Source organism: Lagopus muta, chromosome 2 (genome assembly GCF_023343835.1).
Source record: "Lagopus muta isolate bLagMut1 chromosome 2, bLagMut1 primary, whole genome shotgun sequence".
NCBI lineage: Eukaryota > Metazoa > Chordata > Aves > Galliformes > Phasianidae > Lagopus > Lagopus muta.
The window spans coordinates 74356950-74382833 of record NC_064434.1 but is presented as its reverse complement, the minus strand read 5'-3'; the positions used below and the strand labels follow the sequence as shown (position 1 = coordinate 74382833).

Genomic DNA, 25884 nt, shown 5'->3' with positions numbered 1-25884 from the left:
TTTATGGGTACCATGAAAACATTTAGTCAGTCATGGGATAATTGGATTTTAATGAAACGTTAATTACATCTTAGAATAGGCAGATATATCTAGAATCCCATACTGAAAAAAAAATTTCTAGAAATGTTGTGAAATTATAAATTAAATGATGGCAATTTTGTCATTGTTTGAAAAATACCTATAATAGTTTTAATTATGCTTTAATTATACTATTTATTAATAGAAGACGGAAATTTTGTCAAAATTAAAAAGTTCTGACTTGAACTATTTGTTTTCACAGTTTTATTTCTTAGCAAGCACTGACATTTTTTTCCCATTCAGATTAAAATAAATTTCAAAACCATAAAAAGCGTTTGAAAATAGAAGTCAAGCCTAAGTTTTTATATAATGAGGGTGAGAGAAAAAATGACATGGAGAAGTACTACTGTAGGGTAGGTTAATACATATATGTTTTGCATATATTAACCTATGGTTTTCACTGCAGTTCCTGAGTTGCTGCTTCACAGGAGATATTAGGTAGCTCTGACATGCCAAGCTACTTTTGTATGTGATGTTCTGAAGAGCAGTAAGAAGATGAACATGCCTGAAATTTCTGCTAGCTCAAAGGATTTTTAATGAAGAGGGAGAATAGGAAAATCAGTTGCTGAATTTTTACAGAAAATTTTGTAACTACTCTGTTTATTACACTTTTGATACATTTTTTTGCATATAGAATGTGTAATGATTGTATTTTCTGTTGAATTTGTCCTTTCTCTCTGTAGAAGATTGCTTGGCAGATCAGTACCTCAGTAATTAATTTGTTTTCCTTTCATTTACATTGTCCTTAAGGTGAAAACAGGTAAGTTATACATGCTTCAAGAACAGAAAGACAGAATATCTATGACTCTATGTCTATTCAAATAAGGTAAAATAAAATAATTGTTTTTAAATAATTGTGTAACAGACGGTGAACAAATGATTATGAAATGGAGGGGAGCTCTGCAGAAAGGGACCTGGGTGTCCTGGTGGATGACAGGTTGGCCATGAGCCAGCAGTGTGCCCTTGTGGCCAAAAAGGCCAATGGCATCCTGGGGTGCATTAAAAAGAGCGTGTCCAGCAGGTCAAAGGAGGTGATCCTCCCCCTCTACTCTGTCCTGGTAAGACCTCATCTGGAGTACTGCGTGCAGTTCTGGGCTCCCCAGTACAAAAAAGACAGGGATCTCTTGGAAAGAGTCCAGCGGAGGGCCACAAAGATGGTGAAGGGCCTGGAGCATCTCTCCTATGAGGAAAGGCTGAGTGAACTGAGTCTGTTCAGCCTTGAGAAAAGGAGACTGAGAGGGGACCTGATCCAGGTCTATAAATATCTAAGGTGTGGGGGGCAGAATGGTGAGGTTGGACTCTTCAGCAGTGTGTGGAGACAGGACAAGGGGAAACGGCTGGAAACTGCAGCATAGGAAGTTCCGCACAAACATGCGCAAGAACTTCTTTACAGTGAGGTGACGGAGCACTGGAACAGGCTGCCCAGGGAGGTGGTGGAGTCTCCTTCTCTGGAGATGTTCAAGTCTCACCTGGACGCCTACCTGTGCAACCTGGTGTAGGGAACCTGCTTTGGCAGGGGGGCTGGTCTCGATGATCTCTGGAGGTCCCTTCCAACCCCTACAACTCTGTGATTCTGTAATTCTGTGATATGGTAATACAATTATCAAGAACAACTTTGTTACATGAATACAGATCTCTTACAAGAGTGTAGGTATTGGCAAAAATCTGTTTAGGTGGTAGCACTTGTATTTTTATATTTAATGGGGCTTAATGCGTGAGAGCAATTCAAATACCAGCAGAGGTAGAAACATAGTTCATATGTGGTATCTCAATTTCCTGGATGCTGAAGGGTTATCAGAAGCTCAGCTTCACTGTTCCATCACCACCGAGTAGCAAACAATGCAAAAATCACGGAGTGAGTTAGGCTTTGTTCTCTAAAGTGTTCCTCCTTGCATTTTCATTGAGATAATCCCCGACTTTGATCAGTGTCCTCATCAGCTGTTCTCCAAAGCAGGCTGCAGGCTGTCAAAATACAGCAAGGCTCATTTTTAAAATCAGTATTCCATTGTATTGTCATCGTTTACCCTGTAATGTTGTTTCTCTCAATGTAAGGTTAAATATTTTTGTAGTTACTGCTTCAGTCTTCAGTATTTGAAGAATAATTACATTTATTTAAAGTTCTCCTTGCCTGGCAATAGCTACTTCTAAACTGGTACGCTGCTATGTTGTGGCTTAGTTGTGTTTTAGATCATTTGATAAACCAGGAGAAGTCTCTAACCACACAAATTTGGATCTAAAACTATTAATAACAGATTACATAAGAAAGCTATACTAACATAAAAAATATCTGTTCTGTATACTTTTAAATTTAATGACAATATTTGGGAATAAAAGAAGTATTTTCCTGAGAAATAGCACTTTTTTTTTTTTTTTAGACTCTGCTGTATCCTACTGCTAATGGTTTTGTGGTTTCTTTGAAGGTACGATGCCTCATTACTTGTCTGTCAATTTTGTAGCTGAAGGTGCTTTGTATAAGCTAAATCTGCCCTAGTTTTGCATTTCCAGTAAAAATAGGTGCTTGGTTTTCTTCTTCTTCAAAATATTCTTTATAATATTGGCCTGTACACAGGGTACCAGAATCTGTTCTGGCATTTGTCTATTGAATTTTGGCATTTTGCTTTCTCATTGAAAAAATTCCAAACCTTTTTGCAGTGTTGTTTTGAAATGTCAATCTGGGGCCACAGAGATCAACTTTCCAGTTGAGCGACCTAAATCACTGTGTGCAGAATGTACTATACACTATCTTCAAGGTTTTCCATCCAGTATTGTATGATGTTATATTATAGGTATTAACCTTAATCCATTCTTTAGTTAGGGGCACTGACAGCTGTAGCTTCTAAACATGCCATATGATTACAGGTTATTCACCAGAGTTCAAAGTATGCTTTAATTTATGCTTTCTCTAAAAAGTACAAACCAGAGCTAACCTAAATTCTGTTTCAGCAGACTATTTTCTATTATTTTTTCCAGCATTTTTGATGTTGGCACTGTATTACTTACTCAGAAATACTTTCTCTTAAATAACATGTAAAATAACATTGCGGACGATTCTTTGCAGCGTGATGGTTATTAACATTTGAGCTACCAGTAATTTAACTGACTGAATATTCTATGTGATTTCAGTATACATTATATGAAAACTGTGCTTTTTTTCTTCTTTGATAATACGTATTTAGGAATGGAGTGATTTCCCTCAGCCTTAACATTATGTAGTTCAACAGTGCCGAAAGGTGGATATTTCTGTACTTAAATGTTCATTAATTGTCCTTAAGACTCAAACTTGCCCAGGTAACTCCAGTGTCAATAACAATTGCACAGAACTGGAATTGATTTTCAAGCAAATTCAGATTATTCTTAACAAACACAAAAGCTTGCCTTGCACTCATTTAATGTGAGCATACGCCTCTAATGTATGTAGTACCACTCCTTGCAGCCAGTCTGGAATGGTTTATATATACTGTATCTGAAACAGTATAAATAAATAGGACAAATAAATTTGTATCTTAATTAGATATTCACAAACTGATAATTACAAGTGGAATCATTAATACTGAACATAGATAATGCCTCAATACAGAGTTCACTGCTTATGGAGCCAGGACTTCTTTGTGACTTTCTGTGTGAGAGGAAAAATGCTAAAATCCTGGGTATAGAGATGTCATCTATTTCATTTCTATATGATTTACAAAAACAGTTGTCAACATTCCTGACCTGAGGTGATTTGCTTTAGTTTGGTGGACATCACTGAAATATTTTATGTGATGATCATCTTGTCTGTATCTGTGCTTGCTGGTGCAGCCTCCTGGGAGTTGCTGTGTTTTGTGCTCTTTACTTCTCCGTGATGCAGCTTGACTTGCTGAAAAAGCCCCCTGGTTCACTGAGTTAGGCATCTCTCAAGTGGCACTGTGATGATTTAATTAAAGAAGGATATTACAGTGATTGTTGATGTGTGTAGTCCATGCAAAGAGCAGCTCACATGGGAAGAAATAGACTGGAGCAACTAGATTGGGTCTGATGGGGTAATTCAGCTTTTCATCTAAACATACAAATTTTTACCTCAGTGAAGCACAGCAAAAGGCTTTCTTCCCAATTCTCTGTACCCTGTAATTGTAGGCTTTTTAGCTGATGAGCATTTCAACAGAAAATCTCCAGTAGAGAATGTGGAGGGACCACATATAGTAAAATGGAGTTTCAAAATAAGATCACTGTTGAAAGCAAGAGCAAATATAGGTAATACTGCTTCACATGAAAAACGCTTCTTATGAAGCACCAATGCCAAATTATGAGCAGAGAGATTATTTTTTTGCAAGATTTGTATGCTTAGTAATTGAATTCAGATTTACAAATTTAATGATCTGGGTCATCCCAAACCACGTCTTTGAAATTTAAGAAGCTATAAAAATTCTGCTCCTAGGAGCTGGATTCATTTCTTCCAGCTGTAAGTACATAATGGATACTGGTATGTGTTTGTTGTCAAGCCTTCCACTGTCCACCATGGAGATACCTTTGGGGTAGAAACTGATTAAAGACAGAGGAGGCGAATTGTATCCCTTGTGGCAGAAACCTCGTATGACCATCAAAAAAGAAAATTAGCCAAATTAGCACAGTTCTTCATCCAACCTTTAGAAGTACGCTCAACTGAAAACTCTCACCTTTGCTTCTGTCTTGATAACTTTAAGCTATTTCTCCTATACTCACATACCACTGCCTGAAGTCTTGTCAGCTCTCAGTGTGTTCTGCCCGTGTGGAAGGCCACGCACTTCCCCATTCCTAGCTCTCACAGTCATATTTGTTCTTCACGTTAGATGCATTGGCAGTGTTGTCATAGAGTTTGTCTTTGAAATAAATTTGACAGTACACTTATATATCAAGACCAAGATTGCAAATTATCTTCACAAGGAGGTGAGTGAAGTTTTAAATAATAACATTGTGTTTTAAGTTTGGTCTGAGTTGCCTCAGGCATCAGAAGTTTAATGAGCTTTGCCAGGGTTTGAACTGACTCAGTAGTAAATAAATGACACAGTCTTTGATGTTTGGAATTACTCAGAAAACACCTGCAGAATCCTTGCTGCATTGGAAACTACTTTCCCTGTTAATTCTGTAACTGTGTCTGAGAAGTGCTATGAAGTGTGCTTATATAACTTATTTTTTTTCTCATGCATATTAAGCTTTGTTTTGAGAATGATCATGAGGCAGTTGTTTGTGCACTTGTTTTCTTTGACTTCTCCAAGAAGGCTTAGGGCTAAAAAAGTTAATCCCATTGCATGGTTAAAGCTGGTGAGGTTTAGCAAGGTAAGCAGGAGATAAAACACTAGGAAAGCCTAATTGTGAGGGGAAATGAAGGAGCTATGTTTCCCTTATGAGCATCAGGTCAGGTTACTCAGATGCAAAAAAAAAAAAAAAAAAATAGGAGAATTTCTGTATCAGGCATCAGCTTGTGTTTCTCAGAATTCTTAAGCAAATTTAGATGACCATTTTTGTTTATCATTCTAATTAAAACATTTTGCCCTTCTCATTGTCTTAAATCATTGTTGATGAATGGCAGCCTCTAGTGCTGTTTCCGAAATATAATTAAATGAGGACATGTTTTCTGTGGAAGAGATTATACGTTTGCTGCATTTAAAACAGCCAAAACTGCAGAAAAACGGACTATGTGTACTTGAAGTTAAACTGTGCAACTTTGCAGGCTGGATTAGATGATTTTGAATATTTAATTGAAGCTCTTCTTTAAAAAAAAAAATAAAATCACACCTTGAGGTTTAAGATGACCATAAAAATAAAAGACCTTTTAGTCTTGCAGTTCAAAAGGGAAAAGACAAATAAAGCTTAGCAGTCTGCTTGATAGAAAAGACTAGCAGGTCAATTATAACTAGTAAGGTGTGTGTTGTGTTTTATCTTGTCAGATCATTTCCAGTTATTATGCAGTAATCTTTTCATGCTGAACTAACCAATCTGCTCACAATAGTGATGTCTGGCATGCAAGCTGAGTTTTGCATAAAGGGTATTCACAGTTGACACAGAACAATATTTTGAACTAGACCTGCAGGAGGTGTATAATTTTGCAGTTCAGCCATCCAAGATCTCACTGTCCTAATGATGTTTTATGTACTTCAGCTTAAAACCTGTCCATGACGCAAGTTTAGGGAAGCATATGTAAACGTCAGTAATTTATTCCATATACACTCGAAAGACTGATTACCAACAGTATGAATAATGCTAATCATTGTTTGCACTTTTGTGCAATTCCTAAGAAAGAAGTATCTGCATATCACTCTCTGGAATATTGTGTTTCCAGATTGAGTTCCACTTATTATAATGTAAATGTATCTTTATCATGTTGCTTTACATTGCTTACAATGCATGTGCACAATTTATCATCAAGTTTACTTATGTACATTTTTTTTCTGCAGAATACCCCTATATCTCTAAGTGTACTTTATTGTTTGAAGCAAAGATACTCACTTGAATTTGAGAGACTTCGTCCACATTTAGAAGCTCATGAATTGGGGAGTTGAAGGAAACTTTCACTTATTTGTATGGACAATAAATGTAGGGACAGATTCCATTTTGTAGACAACAGCTTGTCTACTTGATTGTTTCTTTGGAACATAATTCATAGCTTTTTCTACTTAACTAATAAAATTTCATGCTAAATGAATGTCGTAAATTGACACAGAAAAAAACTATTACTGCCTTTCTTTGGAGTTGTATTTGTATATTCTTTAAAACAGAACAGGAATCTCAGCGTTCCACATCTTGCTATTGGACAATGTCTGCTTTTTTGCTGTACTTTTTTGTTTTGGACTACGCCACTGGATTTGAGTTTCTTGGATTGGTAATATGTGATCTGTTACTAGAGAGAACATTTGAATCTCCAGACACTGCATAAGCAGGTTTTCCATAAGCAGTGGAAGTGTTTGATTTTATATTCACTTTTGGTATGTACACCATGTATGTGATCCCAGCTCCCTCTCCCTTTCTTGCATTTGTACACATCTCCACTATGGGAATTTATTCATAGCTGCTAATAACGCTGATTTGCTATTTGCTGATTGCAGTCATCAGACTTATGCAGAAAAGAAGGTGTTAGAATAATTTGTTTTTCTCTTTTTTTCCACATCACCCAGTCACAAACTTTTAGAACTTCCCCCCCCCCCCCCCGCCTCGACTTACTACTTATTGGGGAACATAGATGACATACCCCAGTTTTTTTAAGATTTGAGTAGTAATATGAAACGTTCAGTCAGATGGAGATTCAGTTTTCTTTGGTAATTAAGGAAAGAAGATAGTTATAATTTATTTTACCAGAATATTATTTTATATTTTGAGAGGTAAGGCATTTAAAGAAAAGGAAGAAAGGTGAAAGTTATTTAATATGTAATTAAGATGCACTATGAAATTTGTAGAAAATAAAAAATTGTATTGTCAGCCAATGATTCTGTCTAAACAGTCTTTGTATTTTCCAACAAAAGTGTTTGTATTTCAAATGAAAGTGAACCTTTGCATTGAGCTTGATTTATAAAATTTATGGATCAAAATATCCTGTAAAATTGAGTTACTGAGGAAAATATGAGAAAAATAGAGTAAAATCATTTTAAATGTTTTTATATCCACTCCATTAGCTATTAAAAAAAAATTCTGTTTCTGGCCCCGATTTTTCCAGGGCTGCAAAATTGCATTGTTTCATAGTTTTTTCATTTCTCAAAACAAAAGAAGGATTTTTTGCTTTGAACTTCAAGGCTCTATTTTTTGTTTTGAACAGCCTTTGACAACTGTGTCAGGACTGTGGAAGGATGAATGAATGTATTATACTTTCGTATTCAATACAATACCAGTAATACCATCAAACATTAAATTTTGCATCCAGCAATATTGAACCATTTTTATCCACTTTATACCTTTTCTATTCTGATATTTCATTCTCTAAAGACCTTGAGCCCATACATTGTTATTGTTGACTATGATAAAGTACTTCCAATACTTTATCTTGCTAAAAAGCATCTAAAATAAAAATTGTAAATTAAAAAAAGTAGCAAGAGTGGACCTTTAATTTGAGAGATTGACCTAGGATTTATTGTAGAAGTTCTTACAGGAATAATTCTGACTTTCTTTATTCTTCCTTTCATTTTTTTTTATCTGTGTTCAGATGGAAGACGTCATAGCTCGCATGCAAGATGAGAAAAATGGGATTCCTATTCGTACAGTCAAAAGTTTTCTTTCCAAGATCCCCAGTGTCTTTTCTGGTAAGAGTCAGTGTGATTTTGATATTATTTAAGATTCCCATTTTACATTGTGTAAGAGGATGCTCAAATGGCAAACGTTTACCTTAGTGTTATGGGGAATTCACATTTGCCTGGTCTGAGGAGAAACTAACTACCCTACCCTTTCAGTACTTTGATAATAAAAATTGTTTATATATTTCTTGCACATTAAAATGTGTTTTCATGTATGTGTTTTTGTCCAGTAGTTTTTCCGAAGGCAGTACTTACTTTACTGTAAAAATTCAATTTATTTTTATTGCAGTGTTTTTGCATTTCAGATCTGATTTTTAACTTGTTTATATGGCAAGTATAAATAGTTTAAAATATAGGCCAGTATATGAATATAAGAACTATTATATCATCAGCACATGAAAATAGTAATCATAGCGCTCCACATGATGCTGAATTGTTGATATTTCTTACAACACTTACAATCTGCTTTTATGAGCTTTGGCTGAGATTTCTGTGATGACATGCAAAACAGCCATAAACTTTATAGGTAACCCAAGCCAGTACTGTTGCATTCACAAAAATATGTTCATTTTTTAATTAACTAGTATTAACTAGTAACTATCTATTTAATACTGGGAGGAGGTGGATGGAAGGAAGAAAAATCATAGCAATTCATTTTTTTTCATTTTTAGATTTTCTACCTCAAATACAATTGCAGTAATTTTTGCAGTAGGTTACTAAAAACAAAAAAAAACAAAAAACAGGAAAGCACAGCTATATTTTTAATGCACTTAATATTTACATTCCTTCTGCTGGAAAAAACAAGAAAAAAAAAAGTAGTACATGTATTTGCATATATTTACAAAGGCATGTATTATATCTAGCCAGCTGCCCAGGAAAACATCCCATACAATTTGGAACTTTGCAATTGTTTGATTGAGGAGAGAAAAATAAGTAGGTATGCCGCAGTTAAGTCATGTTTCTACAAGTGGTCAGACTCATGCTTGTGTCTATGCCATAGATAATACCTGTTAGAGCCTTTAAACAATCTTTAAAATTAATCTTAACAATTCATAGATATCCTTAGGGTCTGGGGAAGAGAATACATAGAGGGGATGTTATCAGCGCTTACAAATATCTAAAGGGTGGATGTCAAGTGGATGGAGCTAGCCTCTCTTCAGTTATGCTGAGCTACAGATGCAATGAGCCCACACTGGAGAAGCGGAAGTTTGCTATGAAAATGAGAAAAAAGTTTTTTTACATTGGTATTACACAACACTGGAACAGGCTGCACAGAGAGCTTGTGGAGACTCTTTCTCTGGATACAGCAAAAAACCACCTGGAAACTTTCTCCAGCAAGCTACTTTAGCTGGGAGTTGGACTTCATGATTTCCAGAGGACACTTCCAATTCTGTACTTCTGTCTTACAGGCTATCACTGTAAAAGCAGGAGGGGTATTTTAATTTTTGTTTTCTTGTATTTCATGCTATTGTTTCTAAAAACAGAATGGCAGACTAGTTTAGACAGCAGGTAGTCCTTATTGCAGAATTACTGACCATGTCTATTAAGGACGAATAAATTAGCAAAAGAAGTTTGGGGAAAGGTATCTGAATGTGACCTGTTAGTAGAATGTTATGATTGTAAAAAATGGGACAATGTGACTGTATTATCTCATTTACTGAGTCATTCCTTTGATGTTTTTACAAGTAAAATATACACACAGAGAAACATTTCAGATATAGGTAATTCTTCACAGCCAGTACTCTATGCATTGTTATTCTTCACAAGATCACAAAAGGAAAAATAATAATATGTTAAGGATTATTTCACCTTGTGAAATTTTGAAAAAATATATTTCTTATATTTCATGTTTTCATGGAGAGCAAATATGCTGCTTAATGTTGAAGACTCATACATATGTTCCTGAGTGTGTGTAATCTGCTTGAATTCAAACAAAATTTTCATTTGATTTCTGTCTTGAAATCTTTCAAAAAGAAATAATTTAGTTGAGTTTACCAGATTAAAATATGCTTAGATTGAGTTTGGAAGCCATTTGATGAAAAAGAATACAGACCCATACATGTATCATAATAGTACTCATATTTTCATCAGGAGCATATATGCTTATTTGGGAGTGTGCGAGATTGAGTAAGCAGCAAATTTATCTGTGGTGTAAATTTACTAGCTAGTGAATTGCAGACTAATTTGGATAACAGCATTTCAGTCACCTAGGAGGTGAAACGAATTATGAATAAACTCTCAATTCTTGACTGAACTCCAATGTGCAAAAATACAAAACACTGAAAACAAGGAGGTAAAAAACAGACACAAAAATTGACAGTTGTCCTATTCCTTATACTCCATCCCTTGGTTTGGAGAAGTTCTTCACAGCTGTTTAGCATCAATGATGTTAATGATACTCATTTAAATTCTTTTATACGATAAAATTATACCTCATATTATTCAAATAGCTATGGTGAACAACTCAGTATATTGCAAAGTTTGTAACAGAAATGATAGGGCTTATTATACATATTAATGAACAAATACTGAAGAGGAAAAAATGCATCCTTGACTAATTCCAAGTGGCACTTTGCATAAAAGAATCATTGGAAGTGCAGTACTGGGAGCTGACTACTGACTTCTGTTTGTATTTCTGGTAGACCTACAACCTGTTGTGCACATCAGTAGATGTCTGTGGTGCATTTTAATTTATCATGGCAAGCAACAAAAATATCAAATCTCAGAATTATGCTGCAGTGTTTCTTCTTGGATGTGATGAGCTAATGGTTTCATTGCATTCAATATTTTTTACCAATGTTTATGCCATTCATAGAATAGATATTCTACTGACTACCCAGCTATAACTTGCTTAATCAGATAGCACTTCACTGATTAGTCCTGATACTAACTGCCTTCTGGAGCCATTGTTACAGGATACTGTATGCCTAGTGTGATTTTGACCAATAATATTTTTACACTAGATGTTAGCCCTTCTTGAATCTTGCTAAATGACCTCATTCAGCTAGTGCTTGTGAGGTCTTTGAACAGAAAGAAATGTGCTGTAGCAGATGGTCTTTGTAATGATAGTTTACATCAAGCTGACTCACCACAATGTTATTTGCAACTAGGCTCAGAGTAGATACGAACAGATGAATAAGCATGTAGAGCTTTGTAGAAAACAGACTAATGGGCCTAAGCATCCTAGAACATCACCGGTTAAAAACAGACTTATACTGTGAGTACCACACTGGTCATTGCTAATGGTAATTCTTTTGGAAGGTGTGTGATTGTCTTCTGGATGAACAAGTAGTCAATGAGTTTGGGGTTACATCAGGCTTGCAGCCAGTCACTAGAAAGGTTCTGCTGAGCTCCATTTTAGGGCCAGTTCTCTTCAGTTTTCATCAATGACTTGGATACAGGACTTGAAGATATACAAAGTACATTCATTGACAGCATTAAATTGGAAGGAGCTGCTAACTCCTTTGAGCATAAAGAATCCTTGGCAAAGAGATTTTGACAACTTGGAGGACCGGGAAACCACCAACCATATGATGCTCCACAAAGCAAGTGCTGCATTCTGTACCTGGGAAAGGAAAACCTTGGATGTATGTATAGACTGGGGGAAGAAAGACTGGAGATCAGCCTCACAGAAAGGCATGTGGGGGTTGTGGTTGATAAGTTTCATTTGTCAACAGAGTGCCCTGGCAGTCCAAAGGGCTAACCGTACCCTGGGGTGCACCAGCCCAGCACTGCCACCAGGCGAGGGAAGGGGTTCTTCCACTCTGCTCTGCACTAGTGTGACATCACCTTGGGCACTGTGTGCAGTTTTGGGCACTACAATATGAGGAAAGAAATATACTAGAGAACACCTAAGGAAGATGGTAAAGGCTCTATAGGGCAAGGTGGGTGAGGAGCAGCTTGGTTTGTTCGGCCCAGAGCAAAGGAGGCTGAAAAGAGGCTTTGTGGCAACTGCAGCTCCTCACAGGGAAAGGAGGGGCAGCGTTGTACTCTGTTGATAGCAACAGGGCCCAAGGGAATGGCATGGAGCTGCGTCAGGGCATAAGGAAAAGGTTCTTCACCAGAGGGTGGATGGGCACTGGAACAGTCTCCCGAGGGCAGCGTTCTTGGCCCCAAGCCTGCTGGAGTTCAAGAAGTGTTTGAACAACACTCAGAAATACAGTTTGAATTTTAGTTAGTTTTGTGTGGAGCAAGGAGTTGGACTTGATGATTCTTGTGGTCCTTCCAACTCACGATATTTTGAGATTCGGTGACTACTTAAGCATATTGCCACACTATGGTGGAAGATATCATAGTTCAAATAATAGCTTCTGGGTCTTTGTGAGTGCAATAACTATTTTTACTACGAATAAATAGTCTGCTTGTGACCATTCACATTATTATCTTAATCATTTGTAGTAGCCATGGAGTTTGTCTTTGTGTATCTTATTGAATCACAGAACAGTTTGGGTTGAAAGAGACTTTCAAGATCACCTAGTTTCAACCCCCCTCCTATAGGCAGGGACACCTCCCTCTAGACCAGGTTTCCCAAAGTCCCATCCAGCCTGGCCTTGAATGCTTCTAGGGAGGGGGCATTTCATGTTCATCTTCTAATTGCATGATCTATAGTGTTTCTGAAAAAAAAAAAGCAGGCTTTCACCTAGATATTATTTCTCCATGGAATGTTCTCCCAGACTTCTATATGCATTATTTGTTGTGTCTGAATCATTTTACTGCTTTTTTAGTATCCATTAGGTCTCTTGATCACCTTGAGTCTGTATCAAAAAGCGCAGAACAGAGACTATGATGAGAGCTAAACAGAAACTATGTGAAAAGAAGACTCAGGAATAACTGATAGCCAAATCTGAATTCAGTGAATTAAGCCTACACGTACATCTCCGTAGAGACAGGCTGCATTTTCAACAGGGCTAATGGATAAATTGAGTATTTCACACATGAGATGATGGAAAGATGAGTAAGTATAATTTGAAAGTAGCTGTTTTCTTTTTATTTTGCAACACGATAAAGACAATAGATTTTCTTGAGTGTTTTGCCCAGTTCACTACAGTGTCTAGTATGGAATGGATAGATCGCTGTGCTTCAGTATAGCCTTTCACTAGTCACCACACAAATTCATAACCTTTATTGAGGGTTTAGTGACTGCACAGTGATTTAAAGAATGTATTTTAAGATCAAGTTAGTGAGCTACTAAGGCTAATACAGAATCTACCATAAAATCCTACTTAAATTATTGGCTTCAAGAAACAAGAAGAAATTTACTGATTTCCAAATGTTATGAAGCTATAAAATGATGATGTGATAGAAGCTGGTAATGTAAACTAGATGTTTTTATGGAGTTTATTACATATTTTCTGTTGCACTGCTCCAACTTAGAACTGGTGAGCTGTACAAATGTGTGGCTTTTGTTTGTTTTTGAATTGTATTATTTTAGCAGCATGTAAGAGAGCCTAAAGTATCTCTGGTTCAGTTCAGGTAAGCTAGAAGTTTCTTTAAGGAGAGAGTGAGTCAGTTTTCTCATTAGCTTTGAGCATATTGTTACAAATCTAGGCATCTAAAACTGAGTTGGAATTGGCACCTGTGTTGTGTCCGTGTGGTTCCTAGGGAATTTGATGGTCTTCCATTCAATGGTAAAATTCTAGTTATCTTTGTATCTGGATCATAGTCATTTTCTACCATTAATTCTGATGACCACAGTCATAGGCATTCAGTTTTCAGAAGGCACATATTTGAAACAGTAGTTGATAGCTGACTAAAAATAATACAGGACCCCCCACAGGCCTACAATCTGTAGTCTAAAGGTGAAGTCATAATTATGTTATCTATCAGATATATATTATGGCTTTGATTTGAAACTTTAAAGGCTCCAAGAAAAAAAAAAAAAAGGCAGGAGAATTTGCTCCTTCCATGTGATTATTTTTGATTTTGATGAACAAAGGAAGGGCTTGCTGTTGTTGTCTCCGTGGTTTTAAAATGCTTTGAAAGAGTGAAGATGTTTATATAGACATCTTGCCAGTCAACAACAATAATTGCATGAAGATTGTCATGTGCGTTCTTTACTAACAGTGATTAGGAATAAAAAGAAGGCAATTTGCCAGGGACATGGTTCACATTAGGCCTGGAAACGGATAAAAAAACTTGCTTGAAATGATGATGAATGTAGGGAGTCTGACATATGAATCATAAGGATTAGGAGGAGCTCTAAAATATCATTTTTATTTTTACTAAGGAGAGATAGCAAGTAAATGCCAAAGTTTTGATGTTCACTTTCCAGCAGAAAGAAGCATTCAGAGTTTGTGGATAATGCTCTGAAATACTCAATGGTTTGTTTTAGGGATCTTAGCAAGGCAGATGGTCAATACTAGTACTGAAAGCTTCATAAGGTAATCAGGATGTGGATATTTTTAAAGACAGATATAGTGATGGAGAGATTTCATGGTTGTTACAGATTACCAGTGTGATGGTACTATAATTTAAAATGGGATTTTAAATTATGTAGTACTCAGATATGCTTGCTGATAAACGTGATGGCAGGAAAAACTGAACAAAATCTGTGGAGAATATGCCCATAGAGTGGTGTGTAAATGTATACGAGGGGTGCTGTTTAGTGTTTTTTTGAAGGAATGGGGAGATGTATGAGAAATGTTAGTTCAGTTAAAGTGTACACACAGAGGCAGAATAAAAGGTATCTAAGGAGAGAGTTTTCATGCAAGTTGTTCCTAGCTGTTTCTGTTGTGTGGCTCAATACTTTCAGAAAGGAGTCACAGCTTGAACCAGCAATGATAGGCAAAGGTCAGTAGAAAGATGGTTTATAAAGTCTCCTGAGTCACAGAGAAGGTAAAAAGATTCATTTATCTTTTTCAGGAAAATATAATCCATAAAAAATCTTTAGCTTTTTTCTCATTCCTAGATGTGAGGATGACATTGTGCCTATTCCATATATGCACTGCATTTTCCCATTTTTAGAAAGTTTACTGCCATCATATGACATTTTAGTCTATCAGTTTTCCAAATCTCAGAAAATGCATTTTTCTTTTTTTCTGGGGAAATTGTTAAGGTAATGAGATGCTGCATTTTGATCTGTGAATGTATTCACTTCACATAATCATAAATTTTCAATCTTTATTTTAGCATTTATATTATGCTTGATGAAATAAGAAATCTATATGTTTAAACCTCAAACACTCAGCCGACAAAATGTCGGAGGACTGGCAGACTGGCAGACCAGCCGTGGTCTGGTCAGAGGTAGTGAGAGATACTCCAGAAGAAAGCAGTGTCATGGTAGCCCATCTCACCCACAGATCATCGATGGTTAAGCCCCAGATATGAATGAATCACAGGAGCTGCCTACAACAACAGTGTTGCTTGTTATATAGAGGCAAGCAGCAAAAAATAAAGAGCAGTACAGAGGAAACTGGATGACTCAGGGCGCTAATGACAAGAGAGTGTTTCATCTGTCATTAGTTTTGATCTTGCCCAACTGAGTAATGAGTTGTTAGCATCTGATGACTGTTCATTGCTGCATATGAAATGAGTTGATAGGTTTATCCAATTCAGTACTGGAAATTACCTACTGAAAAGATACAAGAGAAAGCTCTACCACTTGGATTGGCAGAAAAGAAACCCCACCGAAGCATAATACTTCAGTCATCTGGTACCTCTGAAGCAATGTAATATTGCATTATAGGTAAATGCAAGGAGTTTTGAATTTCCATTTTTTTGTATCTTTTTCTAGAATAAATTAACCATGCAGGAGAATCTAGGATTTCCTTATCCCAAGCCCTTGATTTTTATGTACTTTTTTCCCCCTTCAGTGTATGTCCAGTGCTAGGTTGGTAAGAAGTTCCTGCTTTCTTTAATTCCTTCAAGTCCCCCACCGCCTTCCCCTTTGTACTGCATTCTTCTTCAGGTATAATTCAATATATGCTTCAATGTATGCTGTGTGCTCTATGCCAGTTATTTGCAAGGTATGTTGTTTGCAAACAGAGCCTTCAGTGTTAAAGATGCAAGTTGGTAGGCTTGATTGGATTCAATCTTAGTAAAAAGTTTGATGAAATAAAAAGATCTTTGTCAGTACAGGAATGACAGAAGTTATCTTATTCTCTCTTTTCGTTTCTTCACAAAGACAGGAACTTGCCATCTTTACAGTTTCAGTTTTCAAACCAGACCTTTTGAAAATAAAAGTTAACAACTCTCTATCCCCAAATGAATAGTTGGTTTGAATTTAAAGTACCAATCATTCTTGTGTATTGTATTCATTATTTTGTCAAAAGGTGACTGATTTGCATTCATATGTTCATGGTCTTTTGGGAGTTGATATTTTTCGGTAGAAGGCTCTTATATATTGAAATCATGTTTATGATTTTTCAAGACATTAGTAGAAGAACTTACTAAAGTTGCAGCATAAGATTGGATGTGCAGTCGTTTCAAGATACTGAGATAATGAACTGGTTAATGTGTGATGCTTTGTATGCTTTACCATATGGCAAAACAAAAGTAGATATTTAAGTGCTGTTTGCACGTTTACCTCACAATTCCTGTTTGTTTGTATGTCAGTCTTGGCCACATCATGCATATTGGAAATATGGCCATTGAAGGGTAATCTTAAACTACTTACAACTTGACAGAACTTTTGTTTTTTTATCAATCAGTGCTGTAGCTGTGGAGCTCAGCTATGTCAGCTCTGTGTGACATGCTGGGTTGGGCTGTGACCGCCCTAGAACATTCAGCTTGTATTCCACTGGAATGAGAAGTAAATGAAAGAAGTAAAAAACTATTTTGAATAACCATGATATTCAATGATAAGTTTGCTTCCTGTTTTCATTTTAAGAAAGTCGTGTGTTAATATCAGGCTTTTGCTAATCTCTGTCAGAATTAAAATATTTTCAAAATGTGTAAGGATTTTCATCTGTTATTTTCAACAGAACAATAAATTCTTATTTTTTATTTCTTCCTCCTAACCAAGCAAAAGAAGTACAAAAAAAGTTTCAGTTCAGTGGTGATTACCATTGGAAGCATTAGTAGAAAGAAGAAAATACAGTAATGAAACTCTGAGGTAATTTAGCAAAATTGTTCTAAGAAAGTGAAATATACTGAAAACCCATTGAGAAGTCTTTTACAGTAATTGGTACCTAAGATAGTCATTATAAATGTCTATTCCCTTAAAGTCAGTAGATTATGAAAAGCTTAATTTCACAGATACTTGCAAAATAAGCAGGTCCAAAAGTCATGCTTTTGCAGGAAAAAGATGTTAATAACTGCTCTTTTGTTTAGAGATTTGTGATCAATGGAAACATTCATTTTTTATTTGTGGTTCATCCGTAAGGAGTGGAATTAGATGATCCCTTGCTTCCCAAGTGCTGCATAAACTCTGAGCATGCTTCCAGATAAATAGCTCTGGGGCTTGCTGATTATAAATAATTTTTTTTTCCTAACTTCTTCTAATATGTTGTTTTGTCTTGAAAGTGTTTCCCTCAATCTTTGTACCTTCTTCTTTCAAGCCTCTTGTATGTAAATTTTGCCTAATTTTTTAATTATTTTACTTCTTTTGGGGGGGGGGGCGGGGGGGGGGTTGGGGAAGAGGATTGTAGCTGTGAAGTCTGAGTACTTCTGAGCAGCATATGGGAAAACTTTGTTATGGTGCAACTACTTTGGTGTACTTTGCCATTTCTTGACATCCCGTCCCTAGATGCTGGACGTGTGACATTCATGAAAACATTGCGCTGAAAATGGAGCCCTGAAAGTAGCAGAATTTCTCCAATTTATCACAACTTCACTTTAGCTGGCTTGCCATTATTCTTCTGGTGTAATAATACCAGTTAATGATTATTTTGTTATGTTGCTTTTGTAGCAGTAAAAATGAGCAGTAGTTACACAAAGAATGACCTCCCCCATCTTGCACATATGAGCATGTATAGCATTCATATGTATATCACATGTATTTATCCATAGAAATAGTGCATAAATTATCAGCTTAAAAAAAAAAACAAACAAAAAACCAACAAACTAAATCCACTTCAAGGCTTATGTAAGCTTCTGTAGAAGCTGTTAATAATATAAGCTCACTGAAGTCTGTTATATTTGTAATCAATCCTTGTAGGAAGACGAGGAACAGAGCCTGTGATTCCGGGAAAGTCCTCCCTTACAGAATCCTCCATTATTAGCATGAAGGAGGATACAGACCTTGTCAAAACATGGATAAGAGGAGTCAAACTCCTCTGGAAATAATTGAGAATTCTATTTTTTTTGTATATATATATAAATGTGTATATAAATATATATATATATATATATATATATATATAAATGTGAAGAGAAAATAAGTATTAATATTCCCTGCACCACACATGCATTTTGTAACGTAATAGTAACATAATAGTTTTGATTATGAGACCTGGTAGTGCTTGAGTGAAGGAGCAGAAAGTGGAACTTCTGGGTATTTGATGAGTGTCTCACTGTTAGAATAATATAATATCTGAAGGATTTCAGTTGTTGCTGAGAATTTGGCTCTATTATATCACATGAAAAGCACCAGTCATGGGGCGTTTGCAGCAGACAATTGAACTACCTCGGCTCTTTCTGAAATACTTACCTTCTCAAGTGTATTAAATACTTGAAAATAAAAAAGCTTTTCTAAAAACTGAAGTATGATGCACATCTTTCCTTGCCACAGAAAAGGTCTGTAATCTTTTGTACTATAACAGCTGTATGTGTAGTTCTGATACATAAACACCAGCAAGGCATTGTAGGTGTTTGAATGTACTTGTTTGGATCTTGGTTCAGGCATCAGTACATGCAAATATTCCTTTTATTTATTTTTAATTTATAGTAAAATGCATGGATATTAGCTGTTTAAAAATACTGCATGGCATTCTAACTCTTCTTCAGAATATATTACGAGCTTGTGGAACATATTGAGAAGAGCTGTATAGTAGTTGGAAGTGGTATATCATTAGGTTTCATTTTTCTTTCTCTGCAGAGCGAAATACCAAATTAGCATGTGCTCATGAGTATCTTATGGATGTTGGCACTCCATTTTCTTGTCTGATGTCAGTATTTTTGCTGTTAAACCTCTTATAATAGAATGTGATATAGATAAAATATAGAAATGCTTTATAGACCCATAGACCTCAATAGTTTTTGTTAAGAGTACCTTCAATTATATCATGGACTTGTTATAGGAGGAAGAATTAGTAGATACTAAGGAAAGTAACAATCCAGTTGTTACCCAAACTACTTTTCTAGAGCAGAAAATATTTTGTGAATAGAGAAAAGGCACTGGGCCAAGCCTGCCTGTTAACGGTTTGTTTACATAAATTCTACCTTCTGCTCTTCTTCACACCCATTTATCCTCTCCTGATTTTTCTGCTTTCAGTAATTTCAAGATCTCCTTTTCTATGTACTCCTAAGTGAAAAAAAAAGTCACTGTTCTCTATTCACTTGTTTTCTGAGCTATTAGTGTTCTTGTGTTCCTGCTGTCTGAACTGTTGTTCTAAAACAATTTTATCAAGTCCTTTCATACTTACAAAGGCTTCTATTCAGTAGAATAGATCAGAATTATGTTTCAGTGAAAGGTGAAGGCAGTTACTTGTCTCTTTTGTTTTTGTGCTTTTGGTGAAATACTGTTTTACAGAAATACAATTGCATGTTATCTACATTTTTTTCAGACTGTTGATAGATTATCTAAAAAAATTGCCATGAGTTCTAAATTGAGAAGTCATAAAAACATTGTTACAATGATCAACATTTGCAGATGGACCCAGGCTGCTCTGCTTGTGCGCTGGGCTGGTTGCTCTGGGCTGGAAGTAGATGAGAAATACAGCTGTGTTACCAGGACCATCACACTATTTGAGCTGGATTTAGGAGGTTAATCTTGATTTTGTCTCATGCTCAAATAGAAGCTTCTGTCAGGGATTATTTCCCCAAATCCTGGGCCACTTAAAGACCTGAAATTGAGGCTATTGTTCCAGAATGTGTCTGGAAAATTGGTCATAGCAAATCACTCTTGTATGACAGTTATTGAAAGAAAGAGAGAGCAGCTTATCTCACTTTTCTTTGCCTCTTAAAAATACAGTTCTCTGTGTTTAAAGAAACAACCAATCAACCAAAAAAGCTCAAGTGGTATATCTCTCATTCTCCCTGTTTTGATCATAGTTTAGGCTGTTTTGCAAGGGGCATAGAAAACTATGTACCATGTTTAATCTAGTCAGTCATGTAACTGGTTTTGAATTTAGTCTGATGTAACTGTGCTTTCTTGATGATGTTTAAGACTGCTATTTTTACTTTTAAATTACTATACGTAAAACAGAAATAAATTAATTAATAAAGCATCTGAAGAAATTTATACAGAGGCAGCTGTATTAATATGGAGTTGTAGATTAGGCAGAACACCAAGCTGTGTGGTGTGGTCAGCACATCTGAGGGACAGGATGCCATTCAAAGAGACTTAGAAAGGATTGAGCAGTGGACCCAGGTGAACCTTATGGGGTTCAACAAATCCAAGTGCAAGGTCTTGTACCTGCGTTGTGGCAAACCCTGCTATCAGTACAAGGTGGGGAATAGAGTACGGCTCTGCTGAAAAGGACTTGGGGGTACTGGTGGATGGGAAGCTGGACAGGAGCCAGCAGTGTGCCCTCGTAGCCCAGAAAGTATCCTGGGATGCATGAAAAGATGCATAATCAGCAAGCAGGTCAAAGTAGGTGATCCTGCCCCTCTGTGCAGATGAGACCTCACCTGAATTATTGCATCCAGATATGGAGTTGTCAGTACAGAAGAAAAAAAGGACCTGTTAGAGTGTATCCAGTGGAGGGCCACAGAAGTAATCCAGGGGATGGAACATCTCCCCTATGAAAACAGGCTGAAGGAACGGGGCTGCTTAGACTGGAGAAAAGAAAAGGAATTTAAGAAAGAAATGGGCAGTCTCTTTAGCAGCATCTGCTGTGACAGGAAATGGCTTCAGACTAAAAGAGGCTTGGTTTAGATTGGATATAAAGAAGTTTTTTTACAATAAAGGTGCTGAGGCATTGGAATAGGGTGCCCAGAAAGATGGTGGATTCCCCATCCTTGGAGGCATTCAAGGTGAAGCTGGACCAGACTCTGAGCAACCTGGACATAGCTGTAGGTGTCTCTTATTCATTTCAGGGGAGTTGGACTAGATAAGCTTTAACTTATCTAACTCAAACTATTCTATGAAAACCCAACAGTTGATGACCTATGAAAAACCATGCTAATGTAGCAGACTAAAAGAAGTTTTTCTAGCTCAGATTCCCATTTCAGAGAAATATTAAAACTGAAAATAAAGTGAACATCAAATACCTCTTAAAAATGTGTTTTAGTAAAGCCCAGATATGTTGATAAGAGTAATGAATTTAAGCTAGCCTGCCAACTAGAAAGTGTCAGCCAAAAAAGAGAAGGCCACCTGCATCTCAGGAAGAGACTCATGAGCTCTGTTATAGGGAAGGATTGCAACAGATTCCTAAACAAGAAAAGATGGAAAGCAGAATAAAAATTTTAATTGAGTGAAGGAAACACATTGTGAAGCATTGCCAGTGAAAGGCTCCAGACTACTTGAAATACTCTGTATTTGATCAACGATATTACATGTGTTTAGGAACAAAGTCTGTTCGAATTATTTGGGAACAATATTTACTAATTCAGGGATCAATGCCTTTCTGAGAGAACATAAATTATTTAATACAGAGTAAGAAGTAACTTAGTGTGGAAGCAGCAGTATTTTTTAAGGAAAATGTATCTTCTCAGAGTTTTGAAGAGCTTTGGTGTTATAATTCAGAGCATTTTGCATTATGGTCATCTAGGACAAGATACGCATTTTGATATTATTTGTCCTCATTCTCTGTGGTATTGTTAACTAGTTTGCAATAATGAGCTGTATCCTTACATGGCTTTGAAAGGGAGCCCATGAATACACTCTGCATTTCATGTATGCATACTCATGTGCTTGTGCTTTAAAAAGTAATATTCTAGTTAGTTTCAACTGAAAGTAAGTCACTACTTTTTGACTGAACAGCTTGATAAAGGAAATTTCCTTCCAATTTTGATTTAAAATGTCCATGAAAGTCAGAGAATAAAGTAGCAAATCACTCCTATATGTATTAGATCTATTTTGAATCAGATGATTGTTGTTCTTCTGAGAAGTTAACCTCAGTTTAAGGATTTGGTGCTAAATATCCATTGTTCTAAAGTGAGGGAAAATCTGTGATTCAGTGATTGTGCAGTGTTCTTGTAGCACACTTGAGGAGCCTGGCTATTTAGTCTACACTGTCAAACTCAGACATCAAAACTTGCTGAGCCCCTGTGTTCATTGTTATACTAGTCAAACCAGGATAGAAACTGTCTATTATATGTGCTCAATAATGGTTTCCTGATGAAGACATAGTGAGAGATGTAGAAGGGCTAGGAGGAAGAAGAGTGTGAAGCTGATTTTCCTACTAAGTATGACTCTTGAATCAGCTGAAATTGTGCTCGATTCCTGCTTGCATCTTTTCACTACCATGGTTCTTGATTTACAGCAAGAAAAACAAGCTGATGAGGAAAAGCAACGAAAAAAAGTGAAGTTCTGAAGTTCTGTAAATAGGCTTTCGCTGCCTTCCTTTTCCTTGTGCTGTACACTGCTCCCACAAATATCAAAATGCTTTGTCAGTAAGACCAGAAGTAGAACTGTTCACATGAATTGCTGAACTGTCCCATGCATTATGTTGGCATCCTGTCTATTGAAGTCTGAATTTTAAAATCATTTCACAAATGTTTGAAAAGTGAGAATTAGAAAGAGGGATTCAAGAGTGATAATCCTTTTGTGAATTATGATTTACAAACTTCTGTTAGAGACAATATGTACTGGTAAGTTAAAGATTTGTTTTATAAGCTGAAGTGTCATTTTGGATTTATTAATGGATTCATTGAAATTAAATGCAAAATTATTTTTTTTTCTAATATGCTGTCCAAATAGAACATTTAATTCCACATATCTTCCCTCCTACCTCCGCAAAAAATAAAAATGAAATAAGAATAGAGAACGCATAGATCAGAAAGAATTCTTGCTTTCTGCTTTACTGCTTTGCAACAAGCATAAAAACAAGCAGAACGTGGAACAAACTGAGTAATCAAGTACATTAGTTTTTATATTTGCAGGAGATGTCCTCAGTCAGCTGAAACTTTGCTCAAACCAACGAATCTGTCAAATAAAAAGGAGATTATAGCCTTGTGTCTCAGATGTAATAAAGTTTTGGATCAATATTAGAAATATGTTGGAACAATCTTTTCTATTATTTTAGGAAGTCAAAACAGTCTTCGTGCTGACATCATTTAAAGATAAAATATGATTTTGATCTGAAATGAGTATTGACTTAGAAGGGCAGAACAGAAACCAAAAAATCCCAAATAAATTGTGTGCCTTTCCCCTGCAATGAGCATGGGTTGTTTTAGATGAATCTAAAATGACGTATTTTTATTGGGTATTACTTTTGCCACTTTTTCCCAAACTGAATAAAATACTAACTTTTTCCTTGTGAAATAAACATTAAAATTGTAGTGCTAACAGAAGGAACAGATTGTTTAGAAAGATTTGTATGCACACACATTTTTAAAATATCTTCTGCAGAAGAAAAGATTCAGTACAGATTTAACTAGGTCTTTAGTCAAAATCCGCACTGCACTCTGTGCCTGAGCATTGTATAAAGTATGTGTGTCAGCAGACACAAGCAGACATCATCAGAAATCTGCTCTTATAATTACCAGTAATTCATCTGCAAACATTTATTGCTTAAAAGTGAGACAGCACCCAGTAAGGCCAGAGAAATCCAAGAACATCACCACCCACCCCTGTCATCAGGTCAGTCTGTGCTCCTTCTGCCAGTGCTGGGAGCTGAGGACTTGCCAATTTTATGGATGCGCCACCTGCTGAAGTGCAGAGCTGGGGATCCATAAACTACTTTCAACCAGTGTTGCACTGTGTGCACTCATATCAAACAGAGACTTCTTCTATGGCTGTGCCAGAAACTTCTCTAATTATGTCTAGAATCTGACAAAACGTGAATGTGCCAGTTTGAATCTGGGGTTTTGCTTTGGGTATGTGAAGGCATTTTCCAAGAATCTGCAAGATATTTCTCTGCAGTTTCCAGCTGAGGGTGTTTATTAGGAGTATCAAACTTAGCATCAAAGGGCACAAATTGTCCTTTAATAACTATACATAGCTGCAAAATAAAGAAGCACATTTTGCAGAACAGTTTCTGTGCAGTACATCAAATGGAGTGTATCTTAGCCATTTGGGCAGTGGAAAGAAAATGTGGTGGGAATTAAAGAGTGACCAGTATTATAGAACTGCTGTAGTTTTCTCACTATCTTTGTATCTAGTAGTAATATATGTTGATGGCAGAATGCTGAGAGAAAGAAAGCCTGAATTTAAGCTCTTCCTATTATTCAAGTATTCAGTTTACATTCCCTTCATCAGTTCAAGAAAATGAAAACCTGGCAAAACAGTGAAATGCCTGTAGATTCCATGCTAAGTAGAATCAAAATTTTGGAGATTAGGACTGTATTTGAGATCAATATACAGAAAAATGAGTTAGGAAAATGAAGACTAGGTAGTGCAAACTCTCTGGTTCTGCTATTTCATCAATGAAGTCTGTGTTTTGAATCACGAGTCAAATATTAATACTCAAAATGGTACCTTAAAAAAAAAAAAATCCATCAAAATTCAAAATGTATTTTGAAAAGTGTTACGCAATTGAGCAGTAAGACACAAGAAAATGTTTTAGTGTGAGAAGATATACAGCTCAAGGGCATTGTTACCTAGGAAGCTTACTATCTTGCGATATCAAGACCTTTGCAGAGTCTTACTTTGGTTAATAAAATAGCAACCTGGGTACTGAGAAGAATGAAGAATTAGCTATAGGAGGCAGCTACAAGAGTACAGAAGAACTTGAATGCTGTATAATATGAATATATGCTAACTTCCAATGTGTTAACCCTAGAAGAGTAGATAAAGTTTTTTTCAAAGAAATTTCCTCTAAGCTCCTCTGGCAGGCAGTGGTAGTCGGTTGTGATGAGAAATATACTTACCTCATGCTTTGTTGTGCATTTACTTGCAATTTACCAATTTACTTGCAAATACTTTCCATTAACTATATAAAAGAAAATAAGTCTATCAAGCCTCTTCAAATCTCTTTTCTTCAAAAAGACATAGGATAGAATATATTAAAACCAAAGAAAATGCTAAGCTTAATAAAAAATGTACCCCAACAAAAAATGATCATATGCTTAGACAACCAGTGCAAATGATATGAGGGATTTATAAGAAAGACAATATCACATTTCTAATGCCTTCTGTAAAGCAAAGTATATCATGCCAAAGTAGCCTGTATGCTTCCTCTGAAGAATAGTTTGTGACAGTGTCCATTTTGGAGTACAATTGCCTCAATTCTCATTGGGCAGGAAGCTCCATAAAAGACATTGCAAACATATTCCTTAATAAGACTGGTAATTGGAGCCTTGTTCTTTGTGTATTTGTTTCACCTGCCTATGAAAAAAAATGAGGTCAGTTTGTGGAGAAATGAGTTGC

The 25884-nt window shown here is 36.1% G+C and overlaps 1 protein-coding gene across 3 annotated transcripts in view; it reads left to right on the top strand.

The window, feature by feature from the left end:
- RGS7 (regulator of G protein signaling 7) overlaps nucleotides 1–25884 on the top strand; it is a 254108-nt gene that overhangs the window by 112675 nt on the left and 115549 nt on the right. For all 3 annotated transcript variants that reach the window (XM_048937766.1, XM_048937765.1, XM_048937767.1), the window contains one exon: nucleotides 8225–8321. In XM_048937766.1, the coding sequence (XP_048793723.1) occupies nucleotides 8225–8321 (97 nt within the window). The remainder of the gene's footprint in view (nucleotides 1–8224; nucleotides 8322–25884) is intronic.